Genomic DNA, 25693 nt, shown 5'->3' with positions numbered 1-25693 from the left:
TGAAACACGACCTTCTGGAATGTGCAAGATGGCTGTGAAGGGAAGGGTGGAGGCAGGAAGCATGGGTGGGAGGCAATTAAAAAATCTTGGAGCAAAGGTTTGATCCAGGGTGGTGACAGGGAAATATGAACAAGAGACCTTTTACATGGAAGCACGAGAGGGGTCATCAAAGGTCACCAGACGCCAAGGTTAGGAGCCAGAGATGGGCCAGACCTTTCATGGAAAAGAGGTAGGAGGGGAGCCCATCGGGGGACCAAGGAGTTTAGATTTGGACATTTTGGCGTTTTGAGGGAGAGCAAAGCAGGGGAGAGTTGACACTTGACCTTGGGCGACCTTCAGGATAGACACCAGTGCAGCCCTGCAGAGGGCGCAGATGAGCTATGATCCCTGCACGGCCCACAGATGTTCCCACAGGACAACGGGATGAACGTCTCCACGGGAGGAGGAGGCCGGGACAAGGAGAACCCTGGCCCGAGGTGGCAGGTGCAGCCAGAGGGCTGGAGGGCAGGCAGCGTAGGCCAGCTCCTAGAAGCTGAGGGAGCAGAGGGTTTCCATGCAGAGCTCAAGGTCGAATTGACTTTACCTCATCTCTATGCCAATTTCTTCTTTAATATGACCTACTACACTTTAGAGATGTCTTAAAAATTTGGGCTGCCCAAGGGGCACCTGGGTGGCTCATTCGGTGAAGCATCTGACTCTTGATTTCAGCTCAGGTCATGATCTCAGGGTTGTGAGATCCAGACCCACATCTGGCTCTGCATTCAGCACAGAGTCTGCTTGTCCCTCTCCCTCTGTTCCTCCCCCTGTTCTCTCTCTCTCAAATAAATAAATAAACTCTAAAAAACTTGGATTGGCAAAGATGGTCGTTGACCACTTGATGCCTTGGGGAGAGCATGCTGACTCCGCCGAGGTTGACTGAGCACCTGTAACATTCCAGGTTCTAGGTTGAGCCCAGCACCACGCTGCCTGGAACTCATGGTCCAGCAGACAGGAAAGTGAATGCAGGGTCACCTCTGTGCGCCTGACTTTCTGGCCCATTAGACCACTTGGCGGCAGGCCATTTAGGTTGAGCTGTGAGATCTGAAAAAACCACATCCAGGGGGCAGAGTTAAGATGGTGGAGGAGTAGGGGACACCTTTTTCAGCCGGTCCCCTGAGTCGAGTTGGATAGGTACCAGACCAGCCTGAACATCCACGGAATCAGCCTGAGACGCAGGAAGATACATCTGGATCTCTACAAATGAACATCTCCAGCGCTGAGTATTGAGGTACGAAGCGGGGAGCCGTGAAACCGCACACAGATATGGGAAGATAAACGGAAGGGGGAGGGAGCCGCCGCGTTCGGGCACCAGGAAGCGGTAGCCACCTGCACGGGGGAGCGGGCGGACTCGTGGACCGGCACCCGCGAGAGAGCAGACTGAGACCGTGAGCCGGGAGTGCGCGCCACCAGACTGAAACGGAGCTACAGTGTGCTCACTGGAACCAGACTGAGACCGGGGAGCTCCAGGAGCGCACGGGGGCTGCTGGTGGCTGGCAGTGTTAGAAACACAAAGGACAGAGACGCGCCGGCCCTGGAAATGAGGGCTGGGATGCCGGGTGTGGGGCGCACAACCCGGGACGCTGTAGGGTTGAGCAGCACCAACAGAAACAGAGTTAAAGTGGCCAGAACATCAGTGGAGAACGGGCCGTAATCCCTCTGTTCTGAGACAGAGGCTGAGATTCGGCTGCTGCTGCTCTGACTCTCAGAAAAGGCACAGCAAACCGCCAGGGAAAGCCGCCAGAGAACAAAAGCCTGGAAATACCGGCTCAGGGAGTGCCCATCCCCATCCCCCCTCGCAGGGGACGCGGAGACTCTACCCAAACAGGGCTGCCTGAGTATCGGCGCGGCAGGCCCCTCCCCCAGAAGGCAGGCTGAAAAATCAAGAAGCCCACATCCCTAAGATCCCTATAAAACAAGGGCGCACGGCCTGGGTCCCGGTCAATAATTTGGGCTCTGGACAACCCCGCACCCTCTCCTCATCAGAATGACAAGAAGGAGAAGTCCCCCCCCCCAGCAAAGAAAAGACAATGAGCCTGTGGCCTCTGCCACAGAACTAATGGATATGGATATAACCAAATTATCAGAAATGGAATTCAGAGTAACAATGGTCAAGATGATGTGTAGACTTGAAAAAAGTATTAATGAAAATGTTAATGAGAATATAGAATCTCTAAGGGCGGAAATGAGAGTGAATCTGGCAGAAATTAAAAATTCTATGAGCCAAATGCAGTCAAAACTAGAGGCTCTGACGGCCAGGGTGAATGAGGCAGAAGAACAGATCAGCAAATTGGAGGATGGGTTAGTAGAAGAAAAAGCTAAAATAGAATCTGGACTCAAAAAAATCCACGCTCAGGAATGTAGGTTACGGGAGATTACTGACTCAATGAAACGTTCCAATGTCAGAATCATCAGCATCCCCAAGGGGGTGGAGAAAAACAGTGGTCTAGAAGAGATATTTGAACAAATTGTAGCTGAAACTTCCCTAATCTAGCGAGGGAAACAAACATTCGTGTCCAAGAGGCAGAGAGGACCCCTCCCAAGCTCAACCATGACAAACCTACGCCACGTCACGTCATAGTGCATTTCGCAAATATTAGATCCAAGGATACAGTATTGAAAGCGGCCAGGGCAAAGAAATTTCTCACGTACCAAGGCAAAGGCATCAGAATTACGTCAGACCTGTCTACACAGACCTGGAATGATAGAAAGGGTTGGGGGGGGGGCATTTTTAAAGCTCTTTCAGAGAAAAACATGCAGCCAAGGATCCTTTATTCAGCAAGGCTGTCATTCAGAATTGATGGAGAAATAAAGACCTTCCAGAATCGTCAGTCATTGACCAATTTCGTAACCACAAAACCAGCCCTACAGGCGATATTAAGGGGGTTCTATAAAAGTAAAAAGGCCCCAAGAGTGATACAGAACAGAAAGTCACAATCTATAGAAACAAAGACTTTACTGGCAACATGGCATCATTAAAATCATATCTCTCAATAATCAGTCTCAATGTAAATGGCCTAAATGCTCCCATAAAAAACCACAGGGTTGCAGATTGGATAAAAAGACATGACCCATCCATTTGCTGTCTACAAGAGACTCATTTTGAACCTAAAGATACATTCAGACTGAAAGTAAAGGGATGGAATACCATCTTTCACGCCAATGGACCTCAAAAGAAACCTGGGGTAGCAATTCTCATATCAGACAGATTGGATTTTAAACTAAAGGCTATAGTTAGAGACACAGAAGGGCACTATATTATTCTTAAAGGATGTATCCAACAAGTGGATATGACAATTATAAATATATATGCCCACAACAGGGGAGCAGCAAGATACACAAGCCAACTCTTAACCACAATAAAGAGACTATAGATAAAAATACACTAATAGTAGGAGACCTCAACATTCCACTATCAGCAATAGACAGATCACCTAAGTAAGAAATCAGCAAAGAAACAAGAGCTTTGAATGCCATACTCGACGAGTTGGACCTCATAGATATATATAGAACACTACACCCCAGAACCAAAGAATACTCATTCTATTCTAATGCCCATGGAACATTCTCAAGAATAGACCATGTTCTGGGATACAAAACAGGTATCAACCGATACCAAAAGACTGAAATTATTCCTTGCATATTCTCAGACCACAAAGCTCTGAAATTGGAACTCAACCACAAGGTAAAATTTGGAAGAAACTCAAACACTTGGAGCCTAAGAACCATCTTGCTCAGGAATGACTCGATAAACCAGGAAATCAAAAATCAAATTAAACAATTTATGGAGACCAACGAGAATGAAAACACAATGGTCCAAAACCTATGGGATACTGCAAAGGCAGTCCTAAGGGGGAAATACATAGCCATCCAAGCCTCACTCAAAAGAATAGAAAAATCTAAAATGCAGTTTTTATATTCTCACCTCAAGAAACTGGAGCAGCAACAGAGGGACAGGCCTAATCCACTCACGAGGAAGCAGGTGACCAAGATTAGAGCAGAAATCAATGAATTAGAAACCAGGAGTACAGTAGAGCAGATCAACAGGACTAGAAGCTGGTTCTTTGAGAGAATCAATAAAATTGACAGACCACTGGCAAGACGTATCCAAAAGAATAGAGAAAGGACCCAGATTAATAAAATTATGAATGAAAAAGGAGAGGTCACAACCAACACCAATGAAATTGGAAGAATTATTAGAAACTTTTATCAACAGCTATATGCCAATAAATTAAGCAATCTGGAAGAGATGGAGGCCTTCCTGGAAACCTATAAACTACCAAGACTGAAACAGGAAGAAATTGATTTTTTAAACAGGCCAATTAATTATGAAGAGATTGAGCCAGTGATAAACAACCTTCCAAATAACAAAACTCCAGGCCCAGATGGTTTTCCTGGGGAATTCTACCAAACATTCAAAGAAGAAATAATACCTATTCTCCTAAAGCTATTTCAAAAAATAGAAACTGAAGAAAAGCTACCAAACTCATTCTATGAGGCCAATACTACCTTGATCCCCAAACCAGGCAAAGACCCCCTCAAAAAGGAGAATTACAGACCGATTTCCCTAATGAATATGGACGCCAAAATCCTCAACAAGATCCTGGCTAATAGAATCCAACAGTACATTAAAAGGATTATCCATCATGACCAAGTGGGATTCATACCTGGGATGCAAGCGTGGTTCAACATTCGCGAATCGATCAGCGTGATACATCATATCAACAAGAAAAGACTCAGGAACCATATGATCCTCTCAATTGATGCAGAAAAAGCATTTGACAAAATACAGCATCCTTTCCTGATTAAAACCCTTCAGAGTGTAGGGATAGAGGGCTCATTCCTCAATCTCATAAAAACCATCTATGAAAAGCCTACAGCAAATATCATGCTCAATGGGGAAAAGCTGGAGCCTTTCCCTTAAGATCAGGAACATGACAAGGATGCCCACTCTCGCCACTATTATTCAACATAGTACTAGAAGCCCTTGCAACAGCAATCAGACAACAAAAAGGGATAAAAGGTATCCAAATCGGCAAAGAATAAGTCAAACTGTCTCTCTTCGCAGATGACATGATACTCTATATGGAAAACCCAAAAGAATCCACGCCCAAACTATTAGAAGTTATAGAGCAATTCAGTAACGTGGCGGGATACAAAATCAATGCTCAGAAATCAGTTGCATTTCTATACACGAATAATGAGACTGAAGAAAGAGAAATTAGAGAATCCATCCCATTTACAATAGCACCAAAAACCATACGTTACCTTGGAATTAACTTAACCAGAGATGTAAAGGACCTATATTCTAGACACTATAAATCACTCTTGAAAGACATTGAGGAAGACACAAAAAGATGGAAAAATATTCCATGCTCATGGGTCGGAAGAATTAACATAGTTAAAATGTCCATGCTACCCAGAGCAATATACTTTCAATGCTATCCCGATCAAAATACCGATGACATTTTTCAAAGAGCTGGAACAAATAGTCCTTAAATTTGTATGGAACCAGAAAAGGCCCCGAATCGCCAAGGAACTGTTGAAAAGGAAAAACAAAGCTGGGGGCATCACAATGCCAGATTTCAAGCTATACTACAAAGCTGTGATCACAAAGACAGCATGGTACTGGCACAAAAACAGACACATAGATCAATGGAACAGAATAGAGAACCCAGAAATGGACCCTCGGCTCTTTGGGCAACTAATCTTTGATAAAGCAGGAAAAAACATCCGGTGGAAAAAAGACAGTCCCTTCAATAAATGGTGCTGGGAAAACTGGACAGCTACATGCAAAAGAATGAAACTTGACCACTCTCTCACACCATACACAAAGATAAACTCCAAATGGATGAAAGACCTCGATGTGAGACAGGAATCCATCAAAATCCTAGAGGAGAGCATAGGCAGCAACCTCTACGACATTGGCCAAAGCAACCTTTTTCATGACACATCTCCAAAGGCAAGAGAAACAAAAGATAAAATGAACTTGTGGGACGTCATCAAGATAAAAAGCTTCTGCACAGCCAAGGAAACAGTCAAAAAAACTAAGAGGCAGCCCACGGAATGGGAGAAGATATTTGCAAATGACACTACAGATAAAGGACTGGTATCCAAGATCTACAAAGAACTTCTCAAACTCAATACACGAGAAACAAATAAACAAATCTTAAAATGGGCAGAAGATATGAACAGACACTTTTCCAATGATGACATACAAATGGCTAACAGACACATGAAAAAATGTTCAACATCATTAGCCATCAGGGAAATTCAAATCAAAACCACACTAAGATACCACTTTATGCCAGTTAGAATGGCAAAAATTGACAAGGCAGGAAACCACAATTGCTGGAGAGGATGTGGAGAAAGGGGATCCCTCCTACATTGTTGGTGGGAATGCAAGTTGGTACAGCCACTCTGGAAAACAGTGTGGAGGTCCCTTAAAAAGTTAAAAATTGAGCTATCCTGTGACCCAGCCATTGCACTACTGGGTATTTACCCCAAAGAGACAGACGTAGTGAAGAGAAGGGCCATATGCACCCTAATCTTCATAGCAGCATTGTCCACAATAGCTAAATCATGCAAGGAACCAAGATGCCCTTCAACAGATGACTGGATTAAGAAGTTGTGGTCCATATATACAATGGAATATTACTCAGCTATCAGAAAGAATGAGTTCTCAACATTTGCTGCAACATGGACGGCACTGGAGGAGATAATGCTAAGTGAAATAAGTCAAGCAGAGAAAGACGATTATCATATGGTTTCTCTCATCTATGGAACATAAGAACTAGGAAGATCAGTAGGGGAAGAAAGGGGGGTGATCAGAAGGGGGAATGAAGCATGAGAGACTATGGGCTCTGAGAAACAAACTGAGGGCTTCGGAGGGGAGGGAGGTGGGGGAATGGGATAGGCTGGTGATGGGTGGTAAGGAGGGCACGTATTGCATGGTGCACTGGGTGTTATACGCAACTAATGAATCATCGAACTTACATCAGAAACCAGGGATGTACTGTATGGTGACTAACATAATATAATAAAAAAACATAAAAAAAAAATCCATCCAGGTGAGCGACCTGGACTTAAGCTGTGAGGCGCCAGGAAGGTGGGGAGCGCCTGGCATCAGACGGGTGGGCTCCCTCCATCTGCTCTGCCCCCTGAGATTCCTTTCTCCTGTTGCTTTAACAGCCGAGATTTCTGGTCGATTTTTTCAAATGGGTCCATTCAACTTGTCTGTTAAGTTGTAAATAATAAAATAATGATGCTGTATAAAAGCAGAACTTTTTAAAAAATTTTTACAATGGTTGTCTTTGCCTTAAATTGCAAATAATTACTTTCATTATAATGGTAATTTCTGATTTCATGGACCATAAGACTGGTCAATTCCACCCTTTGAAAAATAAGTTGATGGACTCTTTTTCAATAGTATGGGGCAAGAAGTATTTCTGCATTTTGTGCTATATTTGATTTCATTATATAAAATTTAGTGCAGCAAACTTTATATTATACGGTTTAAAAGAACATGATAATTATGTACTTATTGGGGTAACAATAGACTTGCATCTGAATACTTTAATGCAATTGAATTTTTAAAAGAATTCTGTGCTATCTCCCACATCGAAGGCCAGTGCTAAGAGCTCTGGGGGCTACAAGCAATGTATCAGAAATGCTCCCCATACAGAAGGTCCTTACGACAAGTGATGGGATTGTACGGCAAGGTATGCCAGCCAACTATCAACGGAGTAAGGAAGGACAGGGGCCCTCACACAGGGGATGTGAGCAGGTTTTATAAATCACCCGCTCCGCGCTGGGAAAGGGCCGTCTGATGGTACCTGCGAGGCGGGGTTGCTCTGCACCGAGAAGAATGTTTGGGGGCGGGGCTTCCTGCAGGCGGCACCATGTGATTCGGTGAAGCTTCTAAAGCCAAATGGTTGGTGGGGAGAGAAGCCCGTTCCGGGCAGAGGGACAGCAGAGACAAAGACGGTGAGATGCGTGAGGCATGTTCTGGAAACAGCTGGAAAACAGTGCGGCTGGAATTGGGCTGGGGGCTTCCTCATGGTAGAGCCGTCCCTGCCCGTGGCTCTGGTGAGCATCACAGGAGATCACGCAGACGTGCCTAAATGCGGGGGACACCTCTCTCTCGAGACAGAAGCTGTGCTCGGGATGGGGCGACTGTGTTGTTTGGTGTGGGGGTCTGTGGCTCCGAGCTGCGGCATCAGGATGGGGCCCCTGATGGTGGGGCCTCGGTTAGGTGCTCGGCACACCGGTGGCAATAACGCTGCGCCTACCCTCAGGAAGCAGAGACTGTAGTGATGATGAAGAAGAAAGTCCGGCAGCCCCTGCGTGTCATCACCACCCCAAGGGACATGTGTGCATGCACGTGTGTGTATATGCATCTGAGCATGTGTTAGTATGTGCGTGTAAGCACACAAGTGCGAGTGTGCAAGTGGACGGGATGACAGTGTACGACGGTGTGTGTGTGCGAGAACACAGGTGCAAACATGAGTAAGTGTGAGTGCACGTATGCGTTGTTCTCAACTAGCCTAAACCCCATTTAAAAGTAAAATCAGTATTATGACCCCTACTAGTTTACAGCCCTAGATACCAGCTTCCTCGTCTAGGACGTGAACGGTGGGCTTCAGTCTGTTAGACCACAGGTGGTTCCTTCAGAAATGAAGCCTCATTTCGACCACCGTGCCTGCAGGTGATGGGAGAACTCGTGGCTTGTCCCAAAACCGTGAGCCCCCGAGACTTGTGTCAGACACGGGTAGGAGCTGAGAAGGTGGAGCAAGAGAACGAGAAGAAATGGTGAGAGACAGTGTCTTCCCTCAAGGAGCTCATGCTCCAGCCAGAGAGCTGAATGGGGATGGGAAGGTGGCATTTGTGAATAAAATCAGGACCCAGGGACACACTGTTCCAATGCTCCAGCAGGAGAGTGCCAGGGCTGGACGTCTGCCCTATGACGGAATACAGCAGGTGCACCCCTAGGGCGGGAGCAGACTTCTGTCCTCAGCTGGGTCCCTGTGCAGAGCGGTGTGGAGGAGTCCCTGATGCCCACGGGGATGCTGTGGGTTAGGTACTTACAGGCAGGGGGCGCGAAGCATGAAGCAGGGAGAGCAAATGAGAGTCCAGCATGTCGCAGGAGAATCATGCACTGGAACCGTGCCAACGAGGACTGAGCATTTTGGGGACACACAGGCTAACAAGGACTGAGCATTTTGGGGAGACATAGGATATAGCAGAAAATTAACTTATACCTGAACTTTGCCTTTGACTTGGAGTCCTTTCAAAGTAAGAATAGACTCCACGGCTGCACTCATTTTTATGACCTATTTTCCACGTTGCACTCTATCCCCTCTATTAAAAAGCTGTTCCCTCTTTAATCCTGCTTTCTACTGGGATCTTCATGCTTTTCTCTCTCCTTATCTTTCCCCCCTCAAGCTTCAGATGAAGAGGCTGTCTTGCTTGCTTCCCTCCTCTCTTCTCTCTTTCAGGGCTGAGGTTTTTTTTTTTTTTTTTTTTTTTTTTTTTTTGCTCCCCATCTTTGATCCAGCCTTTTTGAAGCAGTGCAGAACATTCCTTCTCTGCTTTTTTTCTGCAAAGCTGTAATCTGCTGGGCTCTAATTAATGTGTCCCTTAGGACATTTGAGTTTCCCTCCACATTCCTAGATCTGAATGTGTTTTTGGGTCACACCATACTGAACATAATTTTTAATGCCTATTATTTTTTCTCTAAATCCACCGGGCTGGTGCCACGATGGCTGCATTCCCCCTTTATCTCCAGTCTCCATCGATTCTTCTTCCAGTGGGCAGTTGATCCAGGAGAGCTTTTTCCCTGGTCTGATTCTCTACTTGCAAGATACAAGGTTGACTCCATGACTCCGGAATTTCTCTGTGGGTGCACGGTCTGCTGCTTTTGTAACAACAGCACAAAGAGCTGGAAAGTCCAAATTCTCAGGAGTGCCACCCACACTCAGTGTCCCCCATCATCGTCCCCACCCCTCTTGGTGATCGACACCAGACGATGCAGCACCCACTCTTCTGACTTCTCCTGAAACCCCAGCCACCGGTAATTTCACGGCACTCCTCTTTGCCAGATTATGGTCTATGCCAAGTACCGCGGAGGGAACATCGTCCAGGTGCTGGAGACGAGAGGTAGAGGCTGAGAAGCAGATGCTGCTCAAACTCGGCAGAGAGGTTGACCTCTCTGTGTGGGAGGACAGGTACCTGCACCTTTGGTGGACAGCCCTCGGAAGAAGGACGGGAATTGTGACCGAGGGGTGTGGCCAAGCACAGAAGGCAGATTTACCGTATTTGAATATTACTCTGGGAATACTCTATCCAATTGTTCCTCTTCATTTTTTATTTTTTAAATTTATTTTTTAAAGATTTATTTATTCATTTTAGAGGGAGGGAGAGCACAAGCGGGAGGGGCAGAAGGAGAGGGAGAGAGACTCTCCAGCAGACCCCATGCTGAGCTCGGAGCCTGACCCGGGGCTGGATCCCACGACCCTGGGATCACGACCTGAGCCAAAACCAAGAGTCAGATGCTTAACTGACTGAGCCACCCAGGCTTCCTCTTCATTTTTTTTTTTTTTTTGAGAGAGAGAGAGATTGAGAGAGAGTATGAGCAGGGGAGAGGCAGAGCGACAAGCAGATTCCTCGCTGAGCAGGGAGCCTGATCTGGGACTTGATACCAGGGCCCTGGGATCATGACCTGAGCTGAAGTCAGATGCTTAACCAACTGAGCCACAGAGGTGCCCTCCTCATTTTTTAAAACTAATTGATTAGTGTCACTGGTTTGTAAATAGTTTTACTTATTATAAAAAGGAGCTTTTAGGAATACTGTGGAGATACCCCTTTCTCTACCCATCAAGAGTTTGATATGCCTATGAAAATCACCTGAAAATTACCAGACCAATCCTGATGCTTCTGTTAATGCCTGTTCTCGGTTTTGATGGTCTAAAACTTCTTCATAGATGTATGGAAGCCATTGTTGGAAGGGGACTGTTTGTTTCTTCCTGTCCCAGCCCTCATTTGTCCTTTCTCTGGCAAAAGCTCACTGGTTTTCCTTGGTGCACTCACCCTCCCCACTGCCTATCCTAGGGTTTGGGTGTTGTTCACCCCCAGCCTGACCCAGAGAGTTAAACCAGAGCATCAGCCCACCACTGGCCACTGTGGTTGTCTCAGGGATGGGCCCATGACCCAGTCAGGGCCAATCAGATGTGTTTTGGGGAACTCTGCTGAACTTGAAAGAGGAGCCCTCATTCTTCTACTTGCCCTCTGAGGATATAAGCCTGGGGCTGCCTACAACTCCTCTGTCACCACAAAGAATAAGCCATATGTGAAAATAAAACCAACACAGAAGAAAGTAAAGGCTAGAGTGGAGAGATAATGGACTCTGATAGCATTAGTTAGACCCTGGATCCAGCCATGCCTGTAGCCATCTCTGGCCTTTTAAGCAGCATGAGTCTACCTCTAAGTTTTGTTTGTTTTTTTTTTGTCAGTTCGAATTATCTTTTTCTGTTATTTGCACACATTGACCTTTAGGTTAACTTAGAGGCTAGAAATACTTAGCCTTCAATAAATGGCCTTTGAACAAACAGGTCCATCTTTTAGGCTCTGGAGAGGTGCAACATAAAGTGTGGATTTGTGGATTTTCCTTTTCCAGGTGTGTATTAGAAACTCTCTACTTTTAAGCATGTTGGATGCCACACAGGGTAGGTGTGATTTCCACGTATGATCTTTGCCACCATGGTCTTGCGTGCATCTGCCATGTTTCCCTTAGGAGGAGTACAGCTTTGCATCGAATTAGCCCAGAAGTACTGCACCTCCCGACTGGCCCAACCCCAGAATCAAAGAACTTGAGACAGTCTCAAGAGTCTGATGGTTCTTCCTTTGGCTGCTCACTCAGGGTCAGGCACGGGACCAGCTTTCCTATATGGCATGGCATTAATTTTCAATACCACCACTTTAGCTGGACACTTCTTTCTATTTTAACATAAGAAAACTGGGGCTCAGAGAGGTCCGGCCACTCGTCCACTGTCACATAGCTAGTTCACTGCCTGGGCTGTTGTGCTCCAGGGCGGAAAAATCTGCTGTTGGCCCCAGATTATCCATCTTGAACTGCTCACTCCCCTCCCTCCCAGGTGCCCTCAGGTCTGACCCCGTCCTGTTCTTCATCTCTGTTCACTTCTGTCTCCCCCAGGAGCCTGAGCTCTGGTTTTTCCATCAAGACGGGGCTGTGTCTCCACATAGCTCCTTAATCCTCTAAATGACCCCGTTCTCACTCCTCCCTTTATCCCTCTCACCTTCCCACTGTGCTCCTGGCACTCATGGTCCATCCTCAAACTACCCTCCCCCCTGACCTTCCCTCCTCACCCCATCTGAAACCTGGCTGACCCTGTTGACCCCAGCTCGCGGACAGCCTTTTGAGAAGACACTACATTGTTCCAAGTCCCTCCCTCGTGCACATCGGTCCACGGGGAGCAGCCATCCTCGCTCCGCATATCATCACTTGCAAATGCTATCCTCCTCCCCTTCCTCCTCCTCCGGAGCACCCAGCACGCCTGTTGGGCCTGCACGTGTCTGGGAGGCCCTGCCTCGTGAGGCGCTCTCCCATGGCTCGCTCAGTCATCACCCAGTCAGTAGCAGGAGAGTGGTCCCTTCGTGTATTCGTGTCCCACGCTACCTCGGGGGAGCGAGTCTCAGACACAGAGCACTTTCGGTGGAGAAGGCAATGGTCAGGAGCTTATCAGATGCCAGAGGCAGCAGCCTCTCTAAACCCCGAAAGAAGTTTCTGGACTCTTGCTTGTCTGCAGGTGCCACTTCTGCCGGGCTCCCGTCACTCGGCAGGATTCCTGGGAAGGTGTCTAGCTGAGCTCTGCTCCTTGGCATCCTCTCCCTACAGCCTGTTTCCCGCCCTGCAGCCAGAGTGACCTGTGTGAACGTTAAGTCAGACCTCAGCACAAAGTTCCCGTGACCCCGTCAGAGAGAGGGGAGAGGCCAAGGGCCTTCTCCTCCTCTGACCTCAGCTTCCCCTGCCTCCTCTCCCCGCCTGGCCGCAGCCACACCGGCCGCCCTGAGGCGCTGCCAATCCCGGGCATTTTCCTGTATCAGGGGCTTTGCACACGCTGTTTCCTCGGCCAGGAATGTGCTTCCTGCAGACCCCGCACGGCCTACCTCACCTCCCTCCCTCAGCGCCAGCACCGAGGAAGGCCTCGAGGAACATCTGCCGAAGGGACGACTAACAACAGGAGAGCAGCAAATCCAGCAGCAACGAGATAACTCTGCTCACATATCAGATTAGCAGACGTTTCAAAGTTCAATAGCGTGCTATAAATGGGATATCAAAAACGCTGTCCAAACGCAAGAGCGTGCAGAAATACGTGTGCGTACACACTCGGTGGAGTGAACCAAAGAGACTCTGTCTCCTGACTTGCAGAGATGGAAGGATCAGGGTAGAGTGACGTGTATGATGGGACTCTGTTTTTATAAAAATAGAGAGACACACACATGCACGGGGGCTTTGCCTGCACAGGATGAGGAGAAAGCTGGGAGGGGCACCCCCGGCTGCTGCCATGTTTTACCTGAGTGGAGTGGAAGCAGGGTGAATGGGGGAGGGTTAGCTTTTTGTACATTTTGTTGGGTTCCAGTGGTAAACACTGGAATAAACTGGGTGTGTCAGGGATTGGGGAGGGTGTGAGGAGAGAGAACACTCAGCTCTGACGGCCAGCGTGGGAACTAGGACAGGCACTTGGAAGAAGGTGGCGGGACTGTTGCTGGCACAAGTGAAGGCCCTTCTGCCTCCACACGGCACCTGCTCTTTGTGCCCACGACCGCCCCCCCTCCGGCCCCCAGGCCCTGAACACTGAGGCACAGACCGCCTGCGGCCCCTGGTGCAACCAGTGCGGTCTGTGATTGAGAAAAGCTGGAAACCACCTAAATGCACATCACGGAGGCTGTGAAGAGATAAGATGTGGCAAATTCAAGCATATTTGTCAAAGGAAGGAGCCAGTCCCACATGCGCCAAGGAGGACGGATATCAAAACAATGCTGAAGACAAGAGCAAATTGCAGTGTGAGACAGGATGCCCTCTTTTGACATCTGTAAATTGTGCAGGAGCCCTGGGTCATGAAGAACAGGCCGCAGCTTGGAAGGATGCGTGTTCCACGTTAATAGAGGGTGTCCGGGGGCAGGGAACCGGATCAGGGTGGGAGATGGAGGGGGCGGTGGCACGGCTGATGGACTGCTCTGCTCTGGGCCCCTGACACGCAAGTGAGGAGAGAGGGGCGGACAGGAGGGACAGGAGCGAGAGCGGCAGGGCCTGAGCAGTGGGTGCTGGCAGGAGAGCCCCACGCCTGGGGCGCCGGCCCCACGCAGGATGGGCTCCCCGCAGCCCGAGCGCACCTGCCCGCACTTCCCCGGCCGGGTGCCCCCCACAGCCGGGAGGGGGCTTCCCGGGCTCCGCGGGCCGGGTTACACGGGGGCTTATTCACCAGGGCTGTCGATGAGGCGCGGGCCACAGTGATTCGTTGTTAACTGAAGAGTATTTGTTGACCGGCTGCTGTGTGTCAGGACGAGCCCGAGAGAGCGCCCATCTCCTGCTGAGGCTCAGGGGGGCTTCTGGCTTCATCTGCAGCTGCTCACACCCTGATGAGGGCCAGGGTAGCCACCCCTTCCCTCACCCTTGCAGAGCCTGACTGACCCGTGTGTGTGTGTGTGTGTGTGTGTGTGTGTGTGTGTGGTAGCGCATGAGGCATGTCGTGTCTGTGTGTGGTGCTGTGTGTTGGGAGTGTAGAGTGTCCCACGTAGGACTCCCAGAGGTGTGGGGTTCCTGCTGACCCAGAGGGCAGCCCTGGTCTCACTCAAGCTTGGCATGCCCTCCCAGGCCCTCGTTCCCCCCGCTATGGAACCCGAGGCCCAAGCAAAACAGGACTTGGGGGAAACAAGCTGTTGGGTCACAAACCCAATGAATGAATCCAGGCCGAGGCGGCTGGAAGTTTGTCAGACAAACCAGTTTTCGAGGGGAGCACGTGAGAGCCAACTGCTGGTGAATGAGTGTGATCTGGAAGGATGAGCCCGGAAGGCTGGCTCGTCCAGCTACAGAAGGGGGCTGTTTCCTGACACATGCCGCAGCCTCGTAGCAAAAGCCCCTACAAACCATGCCTGGTTCAACTCACCTTGATCTCTGTTCAACTGGTTGCTCTGCTCTGCCTCTTACGGAGGGGGGGCCTTCGTGTGTCTACCAAGCAAGCAGCCTGAACGCCAATACCTGAGCTCCTACCTTTTAACACCGGGAATCATTAAGCACAAGAGCCACATAAGTGAAAGATCGTCACAGAATCCTTGGATGTAGAAACTCAGTCAGTTCAATGGTTCTCAACCCACCAGGCCCAAGAACATTCTAGAAAGAGTTGCCGTAGCAGAGAAACTAAGATCCTGGGCACGCTGTGCTCCTGCGAGGTGTCCGGCGGGGCTTCTCTGTCTCACCGGGTAGAGGCTCAGGCCCCATCATTTACTCTTGCTCCTTGAGAGCAAATGGGAGAAGAGGGGGTGGCAGTCATGCTCAAAACGGGAGCCGGCCTGTGAGGGCCACTTACCTGAGGCTAGAGCAAGTGCTGAGGCTGGCTGTGGAACCAGAGTACCCTTGCACGTGTCCGTGGTAGTAACAGTGACCCTACAAGGAGGAGAAAGTCGGTTCAGTCATGTAGTTTCGCGCCCGCTCACGATAAGCCAACTGCCCCCAGTCACCTGCTCCTGCTTTCAGCTACGGGATTCCCTTTTGGCATAAATTATCGAACCAGTGGTCTTAATATTTAATGCTAAGCCCAGCGTGACCCGGCCAGGATCTCTGGAGGGAAGGTCTGATTTACTTAGAGATGATCCATGGGGTGTTAAGCTGCATCCCGGTCCCACCCTTATCTCTCTGACACCCTTCAGGGAAGTTCTGATGCTGAGTATTTGACAAAACCCAGCGGCAGAACAGATCTCACAGACATCACTGTCGTACCCTCCTGTAAACTGTCCTCCATAACACATGAGGGCCCGTGCGGCAGACTCGAGCACTCTGGGAAGTGTAACAAAACGAGGCCTTAATCTATGGCTTCTGGACCAGAAAAGCAGGTGAGACGGCAGCTGGAGGGGACTGCCCTGAATTGCCCCATCAAGAGCTGACGGTCTCTCTCAGCAGGAAAAGAAAAATAGGAAGGTGTTCTGGGTCTACGACAGAAGTCCCCGTGTGACGCCTGCAGAATTCCCCTTCTTGAATAAGGTCACTGCTTGCAACAAGACACCACAGCACAGACACTTCCTTACTGAGACAGAGATCTGTCCAGAATCCACCTAACTGATGTGGCCGCCCCACTAAGTGGCTGACAGGCAACAAAAGCTAAGCGTGCTCCGCTCGTCTTGTCTGTGGCCTCTGCACACCGGCCGCGTGGTCCTGCAGCAGAGGCCACGTGGAAGGAGCGGGGTCGGGGGTGTTGGGCTTCAGCCCGTCCACGCTGTGTCTGCGGCAGCACACGGCTCCCTTACTCATGGTGCTTTAATTCACTCTTCCCGGGGCAGGGCTTGTGTGCAGCTGTTGTGCCCAACGAAACTGAAATCCCAAGACCAGCTTGACTTTGCTAAGAAAGAGGGCTGGATGGGACTGAGTGGCCAATGACATCCAGTGACACCTCGATAAAGGAGTCCAGGTTTTCTGCCACCAAGGAGAGGACAGACTTCTGGGACCATCCGAAAGGCAACTCAAGGAGGGAGATGAGAGTGCTGGACACTTGTTAGTTTGACTTTTCTTACCGATTCTAGGAGTTCTCCAAAAATTCAAGGTATCAATACTTTGCCTACTATGTGAGAAATGATTTTTTAAACTTACTTATAATATCTTTGGTTGTACAGTTTCCAATTCTTATAAAGTCATATTTTCCATCTTTTTATGAATTTTATGTACTGTGGCTTTCCTCAAGGTCACATGTATGTCCTTCTTGATTTTCCTCTATTTCCATAGTCATATACTTAGCCCTTTAGTCTACCTGAAATTTATTCTTTGAGGGGTGTGACGTTAGAATCAGTTCCCCACAAATGGAGACCCAGTTGTTCCCTGCCACCATTTTCCCTTTTCTGGTGATCGGGGGTGCTACGTGTCACATGTGGGGTGCCCGCGGTGCTGCTCTGTACTCTACCACCTGTCCCACTTGAGACCAACCTCCATTTGTCCATTTCCGTGCCAAGACCGCCACACTGTTTAGTTCCTATTGTTCCATTACACATTTGGATGTCAGACAGAGCAAGTTCTCTGTTTTTTTTTTTAATGTTTTTTTTTATTATATTATGTTAGTCACCATACAGTACATCCCTGGTTTCTGATGTAAAGTTCGATGATTCATTAGTTGCATATAACACCCAGTGCACCATGCAATATGTGCCCTCCTTACTACCCATCACCAGCCTATCCCATTCCCCCACCCCCCTCCCCTCTGAAGCCCTCAGTTTGTTTCTCAGAGTCCATAGTCTCTCATGCTTCATCCCCCCTTCTGATCACCCCCCCTTTCTTTATCCCTTTCTTCCCCTACCGATCTTCCTAGTTCTTATGTTCCAAGTTCTCTGTTTTGATTAAGATTAAGTTCACATACCACAGGATTCCCCTTTTAAAAGCATACGGCTAGCAGGTTCACAATGTCGCATAGCTGTCACCACTGTCTAACTGCAAAACGTTTTCGTCACTCCGAAGACAAACCTCATCCCCATTAGCCCTCACGTCCCTGGACCCGCCCCTCCTGCCTCAGCCGCTGGCAACCCCTCACCTACTTCCTGTCTCTACGGATTTGCTCATTCATTCATTTCGTGGCCCTGGATTCATACAACACGTGGCCCCTTGTGTCTGGCTTCTTTCAGCATAATGTCATTCCTTTCTACTGCAGAATAATATTACGCGGTCTGGAAATGCCAAATTTTGTTTATCCATTCATCAGGTGATGGGAACTTGGGTTGTTTCCACTTCTTGGCGATTGTGAACAGTGCCCCCCTGAACATCCGCACACAACTTCCCGCGTGGCTGCAGAGTTTGGTTCTCTCGGGTGTAGACTATGATACATGATTTGCAAATATCTTCCTCCACTTTGTGGGTTGTCCTTTCATTTTCTCGAGCATCTCTTTTGAAGCACAGAAGTTGATCGTTTTGAGGAGGTCTATTCTTCTCTTTGGGTGCTTATGTTTTTGGCGCCATATGTAAGTAAGAAACCATTATTTCAAGGTACTGAAGATTTCCACCTGGGTTTTCTTTTAGGAGTTCTACAAGTTTAGCTCTTATAGTCACACCTTTCATCTACCTTGAATTAATTTTTGGATATGTCCAGTTTCATTCCCCTGCATATGCCGATGCATGTGATCCAGAGCTGTTTGCTAAAGGGCTGTCCTGGCAACCTTGTCCAGGGCAGGTTTTCTTTGGTTCTGTTCCTCTCTTCAGATGTTTCTAGGATATTATTGCCTATCTTCTCTTCCAGGTGAATTTTGGAATCAAATTTTAAGCTCTGCAATAAGCCACTGAGATTATATTATTAGTATATTAATAACGTGGTTAATAATCCATTGTAATAGGGGCACCGGGGTGGCTCAGTCAGTTAAGCATCTGCCTTCGGTTCAGGTTATGATCCTGGGGTCCTGGGATTGAGCCCCACGTTGGGTGCTCTGCTCAGCTGGGAGCCTGCTTCTCCCTTTCCCTCTGCCCCTCTCCCCCTGCTTGTGCTCTCTCTCTCAAATAAATAAAATATTAAAAAAATAATCCAGTGTTATAATCCATGAAGATCCATTTTTCTATTCATGTACATGGTATGTTTCCATTAATAAGGTTAGTTTTTTGTCCTTCAGTCTAGTCTTGTTTTTTTTTTTTTTTTCATATTGCCATTGAAAAGTTTTCATCAGGCTTATTCCTAGGTATTGGGTGGGTTTGTTGACACCACAAATAGGATCTTTTTTCCTATTACATCTTATACATGGTTATTTTTAATGTAAAGGAAAACCTTTTTTTTTTTTTAAGTTATATCAGACCATCTTATCAGCTTTGTTTATAGTTTGTATAAACTTAGTAGCCTATCTCGGATTTTTTTAATGTTGTTGATTACATCGGCTGCAAACAACGACAGTCTGTGGCTCTTTTTTGGCCTAAGTCATGTTGAGGAGTGTGGTGGCTAGGGGCGAAGGCAGGGGAAGGGAGTCACTCACAGAGGGAAAGCACGTGCAGAGATGCGAGGCAATGGAGGAGGGGTTGGCAGTTCAGGGACGAGGGTTAGTGCTGCTTGACTGGAAGCTTCCAGGCAGGAGCAGGGCACTCACAGCCATGGTGAGGCTGACCTCTCCAGTGAGCATGCGGTTCAGGGAGGAAGGCATCGGGACGGTGGCGGGAGGTGGGGGGAGAGGGGTGGGACGAAGGCGTCCAGACGGTGGTGGGGGACACCTGTTCAGTGTGCCATATTACATATCCACCCAGACCTTGCTGTCAGCTTGCCTTTTTAGCTTCCACATGAAATTACTTTCGAAAGGCTCCATGGCCCCCTCTCTCTGGATAAGTGGGCCCGTGTACTTAAGGGAGTTGTGATGACAATTCTCTAATTACGAGGAGGTTATGTAACTGGATCGTCATGCCTCAGGGCACCAGAGGGATCCCAGCGTGGGGATTTCAGTCCTGGGTGCTCAGCAGGCACATCATAGCGGAGAGGATCCAGAAAGCGAAAGAGCAGGAGACGACCAGTTCCGGCTGCCCAGGGCACCTGGGATCACGGTTTCTGTCTGCTACCCATCATACGCCACAGATTTGCCTCATTTTAGAGAAATACGAAATGTTGCATTGGCAGCTGAGTTAAACAACGAAAAACCAAGTGGTGACAATAATCTTAATTACTGACCTCTGAAATTTCAAACTCCTCTATTCTCAGTCTCAATTTATTTTTTAATAGATTATTTATCAAAACGTACATTCAAATTAAATACCCAGAAATAAAAGCTCATTAAAGCATGAGCCGAGAACAAATTAGTATAAAATTAATTTCCAGTTCAGCAACTAGGTTGAAGGAGTGCTGACAACAGAGGCGGGGCTGGGCCTTCGCTCTCATGAGCTGGTCCGGAAACCGTCCCGTCTCTCTCAGTCACGGCCAGAGCGCATAACGTGCTTCCTAGCACTAAAACGACTTCCAATTCGTCTTAGACAGCTAACAAGCCCACCGCTCACTCCTTAACTTCTTAGAGTACCAGGCGTAACTACTAGAACTCCAAATTCCAGATTCTCCGGGACAATTCCAACGTCATGAAGTTTTAATTTTTTCAGTATGATGTGCCACATGCTGACACAAATGTGATTTCATTCTTAGGACGCAGGAAGTCATATGGATAAACTCAAACTCAGAAAGACGTACTCATCACACCATGTGCCCCATACATGGTTGTGAATTTGATTACGAGGACTGGAAGAGACGAAGCCTCCCACTCTCTGGGAGGTTTCGCCCCCTGCGGTGGTGGCGGAGGCAGGGGGAGCAGCGCCTGCTCTGGGGCCTCCCTGTCGTCTCCCATCGACTGATGCTAAGAGGCAGGAATCCACCAGGCCTTGTGGATTTGCAAACAACTGGACTATTGGATGTGGGGGTGACCATGCCAGTGAGAGACATAGCAGGCATTCCTTACGTACAGGGAGGTCGTGCACCCAGGGCGCACTGCAGCCACTGATCCCAACACTTCCCCTTGCAAACACTCCCAAAGCATCCCCTTCCACAGCCTCCAGACTGTCAACTACCGTCTCTTTTTATCCCACTCTTGTCCGTAGAGGCGTCGCTGAACAAGACACTGTCCCGTTAGCACGTCGATGCTGCCTGTTCTGCTGATCCAATACATTCTATTTCTACCAACAAAACATAAGCTAGAAAACAGCCCCAAACATGCATAACCACAAAATTACATCTTTTCCTTTACAAAACCTCTAACCATGTATTTTATATACTTATTACTTAACCTAATGCATTTCCCCACTCCAGTAAAATAAATTTTCCTTCTGTTTAATACTATCAATCAAATGTAATGGTGGGGAAGAGGGAGAGGGAATGAGAAGCCTCGAGCTCGGGAAGAGGAGCCCTCCACCCTCCGCCATATGGGAAGTAAAATACAAATTCTGTTACCCAACTCCCAGGGGACTAGGAAGAAAGGAATTTTATCTTCTAAATTGCTAACAAAAACGGCCCGACCTTGTGATTCAAAAGGACTGGGAGCAGACAAAGTCCATTAGGGAATATGCTGAGTGAAAATTATTTTCAATGCCTCTTTTCCTCGGGAAGTTTATAGACCACCCCCCCCCAACACCATATGCGACGTGCCAAATGGCCTTGATTTAGTATTTGAATCACACAGTGTTCTAGCTGGAAGGAAGCTTCGGGCCATCCAAGGCCAACCTTCCTCCTTCAGGCAACCCCCTTCCCGAGCAGATACAGAAACTGAGGCCCTGACTGGCTGAGTGGCTGTCGATGGCCACAGGGTGGGTCAGTGGCACAGCCGGGACTAACACGAAGGCCTCCTGACTCCGGGCCAGACGGCTTCCCTCTGTGTCTTGCTGCTGTGAACACGTGACCTCATGGGTCTCTCTTCTCTGAAAGAAAAGCTATCACCTAAAATCCAAACTTGGATGGGACGCCTTCCCAAGTACAACAGAGCCTATGGCAATGGCACTCGGGGACCGTGGGAAAGTGATTTCCAAACCTGCAGAAAGCCCTGCAGATGGAAGGGGTATAGGGTGAGTGAGTGTGTGTGGGCACGTGGAAGCGTGTGCACGTGTGTGGGAGCGTATGTGTGTGTGCATGTGTGCACCTGCATGTGTCTGTGTGAGCTACTGGCCCACATGCGTATTTCGGCGTGATCGTGGTCTAGGCCGTGTTCCCCTGTACGGAACTTCGGGCCCCACATACCACATGTTTGCTTGAGGCTAAAACCCGGTGGCGGTGCGTTCGAGCAAAGGAAAAAGTGATTTTGCAGCCCCGTGTGTTTCTCTGGCTGGGCTACATCACGCTCAGCCTCGAGAGTGTGTAGGACGGGATGGCTGAGAAATAAGGCACTATACCCATGCTCCCAGGGCTATCTTTGCTCTCGGCTCTAACAAGAACCATGTCTGGTTAAACGACTATAAAGGACGAACCTCAGGGGCCATTCACATTATTTCGCTCTGCTGGAATTCTGCATCAGGGAACACATGCTTAAGAAATCATGTTCACATTCCTCAAGACCTCCCAGAGAACTGGGCCTGGAAACAGGATGTCTGCAAGAGTGAGAGCGCTCAATGGATCCCGAGTCAAAAGTCTTGGAATTTGAGACCTAGAGTCTCAGTTTTTAATCTGTAAAATGGGAGTGACACCGACTGCCCAGGGTTTCAGGGATCAAATAAACATTACACGTGGAAGCAGTCTGTGAAATGTAAGGCACCGCCATAGACCTCGAATATGAAAATAGATATTGTAGACACACCGTGCCATAAACTCAACTTCACTCCATGCTAAACCCTTTGCTGAATGAATGAATGTGTGAGAGCAATAGACACACTGGAGAGAAGGGGGCTGATTTTCTTATACTCCTGCGTGGGTTCCTAACTCCCAGCTCCAAATCCCCTTGCATGTTGTGTGGAACTCTGTAGAACAGTGAACACAAGCTGGAGGGGCCCGGCGGGAGCTGGGTCAGAAGAGCAGAAGGGCTGGTTGCCATTTCACGGGGACACAAGCTCCTGAAGTTGCCATTTCACGGGGACATCACCCCCTCTCCTGGCTGCGGCCCCTTTTCTCATCCTGCTATCCTGATATGGAGGGACTTCCAAAGCGACATACAGTCCAGGGTGGCTATGAATTGTTGTAGGCAGTGGCTACAGCTGGCTCGCTTTCCTAAAGGCCTGACTGTGTGTCAGCTTCAAGTGTCTGTTCCATGTTCACATTCATGGCTGGTTACGTGCTTCGGCTGGAGTTTGAAGGCCTCCAGACAGGAGGCCTCACTCAGAGCCTTCCCTCTCCGACAACTTTGGGAAAGGGAAGTCACCCAAACCTGGGGTTCCTCTGGGAACTCATTCCAGATTCCACATGGGTTTGGCACTTCCATTGTTTGGCCCCTGGAGTATCCTTGCCATGGGCCCGTCCTGTCATCTGCCCGGACTGCGAGCTCCCTGAGGACGGGGGCTGTGCCCTGCTCCCTTCTGTAAACCGCCACAAAGCACGGGGCCACTACTGATCTGCATTCCGTTGGGCTTCAGAGCGACGCGCATAGCAAACTCCCAGAGGGCCGTTCGGGCGTCCTCGCCCACGCTCCCCTCCAGGACTGCAGTGCAGCGGAACACCTTCCGTGCACCCCCAGAAGCATGTGCTGGGTGTCCCCTTGCCGATGAGTGCCAGTGCATTCCCTGATGCAGCCTGCTCCAGTTTTCTAGACTAATTCCATTACAATGGACACCACAGCAGGAACACGTAACAGAGACCCTTCTGTGCTCTGTTCCAAGTGAATCAGAGGCAGGAGCACAGTGGCCAGGAGCTCCGCTCAAGATCTGATGACATGGGCTTGAATCCTTTTCAGCTGTGGGTTTGATCTAGTTCTTTAACCCCTGTACATCTCAGATTCCCATCTGGGTATAAAAATAGCAAACACTGATTTATTAGGAGGATCAAACAATGAAATGTCTGAAAAGCACTTTACATCATGCCTTGCATATGGCTGATGCTGACCGAATGCTAGCTGGTGTACTGGGCACTCAGCACACATTTGCTGTTGGGTGAGCATCTGAATGAAGGACGCACGCACGAGGAGAACGGTGTGTCACCACGGAGAATGCACATCCTGGTCTAAGAAGTTTGGACTTGAGTGAAGGGGCACTGAGGAAGCTACTGAGGACTTAGGAGGGTCAGAATAAGTACCACAGGGAATGGCACACCTAGAAAGATGTTCTGGAAGGACCACTGAGGCAGGAATAGGGGCTGGATTGAACCTAGGTGAGACTGTGAATGGGAAGCAAAGGTCAGGTGGCTGTGACGTCTTCTGGCTGGGCAGAAGGCAGGCCCACGCCCAAACCGAGACGGGTCCACAGGCAAGGAAAGGGTGGGAGACGCAGTGAGGCAGGGTCACCGTGGGTTACGGTCAGTGCCTCAGTTGGCGGAAGAATAGGGCAGTCTTCTGGGAAGGGTGCATGGATTGGATGGGTGTGAAGCACAGCGAAGGCAAGGAAATTCCATCCATTTCAAAGCATTTCCTAGGAGTCCGAGAACTAGCCTTGCTCACACCTGCTACACTTATCCAGAGTCATCTTTTCATCCGTTTCTGATGCTCTCTGTCGAGAAATGAAGTTGACTTCCTAATATCCACTTGCCCTGACATGTTTAGTCCAAGCCAACTGCAGAGATTCGACTCCTAATTTTTTTTTTTTTTTTAGAAAGGGAGAGAGAGAGTCGGGCATGGGGGGACAGAGGAAGAGGGAGAGAGAATCTCAAGCAGACTCTGTGCTGAGCACGGAGCCTGATGCTGGGCTCAATCCCACAACCTGAGATCATGACCTGAGCCGAAATCAAGAGTCAGACACTAACTGACTGAGCCACCCAGGCGCCCCTCGACTCCTTTTTGATAGGAAGCATTTGCCCTGGAAATGGATAGGATGTCAAATAATACTTTTGATCAAAATATTGGATTCCATGCCGATCTGGTGTCCAGCCTCAGTTAACACTGACTGGTCTCCTATTGGCACCCACCAAGCAAATGTTTTCACAAATTTTTCTAAGAGAAACACACACAACAAATGGGACCTTTCTGGCCATGGCTCATGCGTCTAAGGTCAGACATTCCCCTTCTCTGTCTCCATGGCCCTGGCCTCAGCAGCTATGTCCCCTCCCCTGGGCTTTAGGCTTTTCCAGAAGAGCCAGCTGCCTGATCTTGCCGTATCCCTGCTCTTGCTTTCTCCAATTACCTCTTGGTGTTGCCACCAGTGGGTCTTTCCGAGCCTATTCTGGTCATGACACCCCCGGGGTTGAGACCTCTTATGCCTTCCCAGTGTTCCTCCCCGACAACCAAATGTATCACCGTGGCCTCCAAGGCCTCCACACTCCGGCCCCTGTCAACTTTGAAACACTCCCCTGCCTGCAAGTAAAGCTCAGCTGAGCCCGGAATGTCCTTCCCTCACGCGTCCCCTGGTTCATGCCTCCTCAACCTTCAGATCTCAGTTCACAGGCTCCTTCCTCCATGAAGACTTCCATGATCCCTTAGACCAGATTAGGCCCCTCAACCTTCCCTTCAGCGCACTTATCAGAGATTTTTGATTAGGTGTGATATTCTTGGAAAAATGTCGGTCTCCTCCTTCTGGCCCCACATGGGCCTCCTTGTCTACATTCAACCCTCAGTGGCAGCCACAGGGTCAGGCAGAGCGGAGGTGCTCAGTGCCTGGGTAACAGATGGGCGCCTTCCCACCGGGGCACGGACAACACGCGGGATGCGTTCTGGAGCGTTATTCCGGCCTCTCCCAGAGTTGTCTTCTGAGATGCAAATAGCACAAATGTCACGTGTGTTGTCTCCCACAGGCCTTATTAAAAGTAACAATATAAAACATAATCTTCCCTCAGATGTGGCCAGCAAAGGATAAAGCCACAAATATTTCAGCCTGTCAGGA

General features: G+C 48.8%; 1 protein-coding gene across 1 annotated transcript in view; it reads right to left on the bottom strand.

Annotated features, from left to right (window-relative positions):
* ADAM12 (ADAM metallopeptidase domain 12) overlaps positions 1–25693 on the bottom strand; it is a 333867-nt gene that overhangs the window by 99881 nt on the left and 208293 nt on the right. The window contains exon 5 of the mRNA XM_045809515.2: positions 15642–15718. Coding sequence (XP_045665471.2) covers positions 15642–15718 — 77 coding nt within the window. The remainder of the gene's footprint in view (positions 1–15641; positions 15719–25693) is intronic.

This window comes from Ursus americanus, chromosome 6 (genome assembly GCF_024610735.1).
Source record: "Ursus americanus isolate L20-20 chromosome 6, mUrsAme1.1.p, whole genome shotgun sequence".
Classification (NCBI taxonomy): domain Eukaryota; kingdom Metazoa; phylum Chordata; class Mammalia; order Carnivora; family Ursidae; genus Ursus; species Ursus americanus.
The sequence above is the reverse complement of the archived record's forward strand: the minus strand, read 5'-3'. Positions and strand labels throughout refer to the sequence as shown.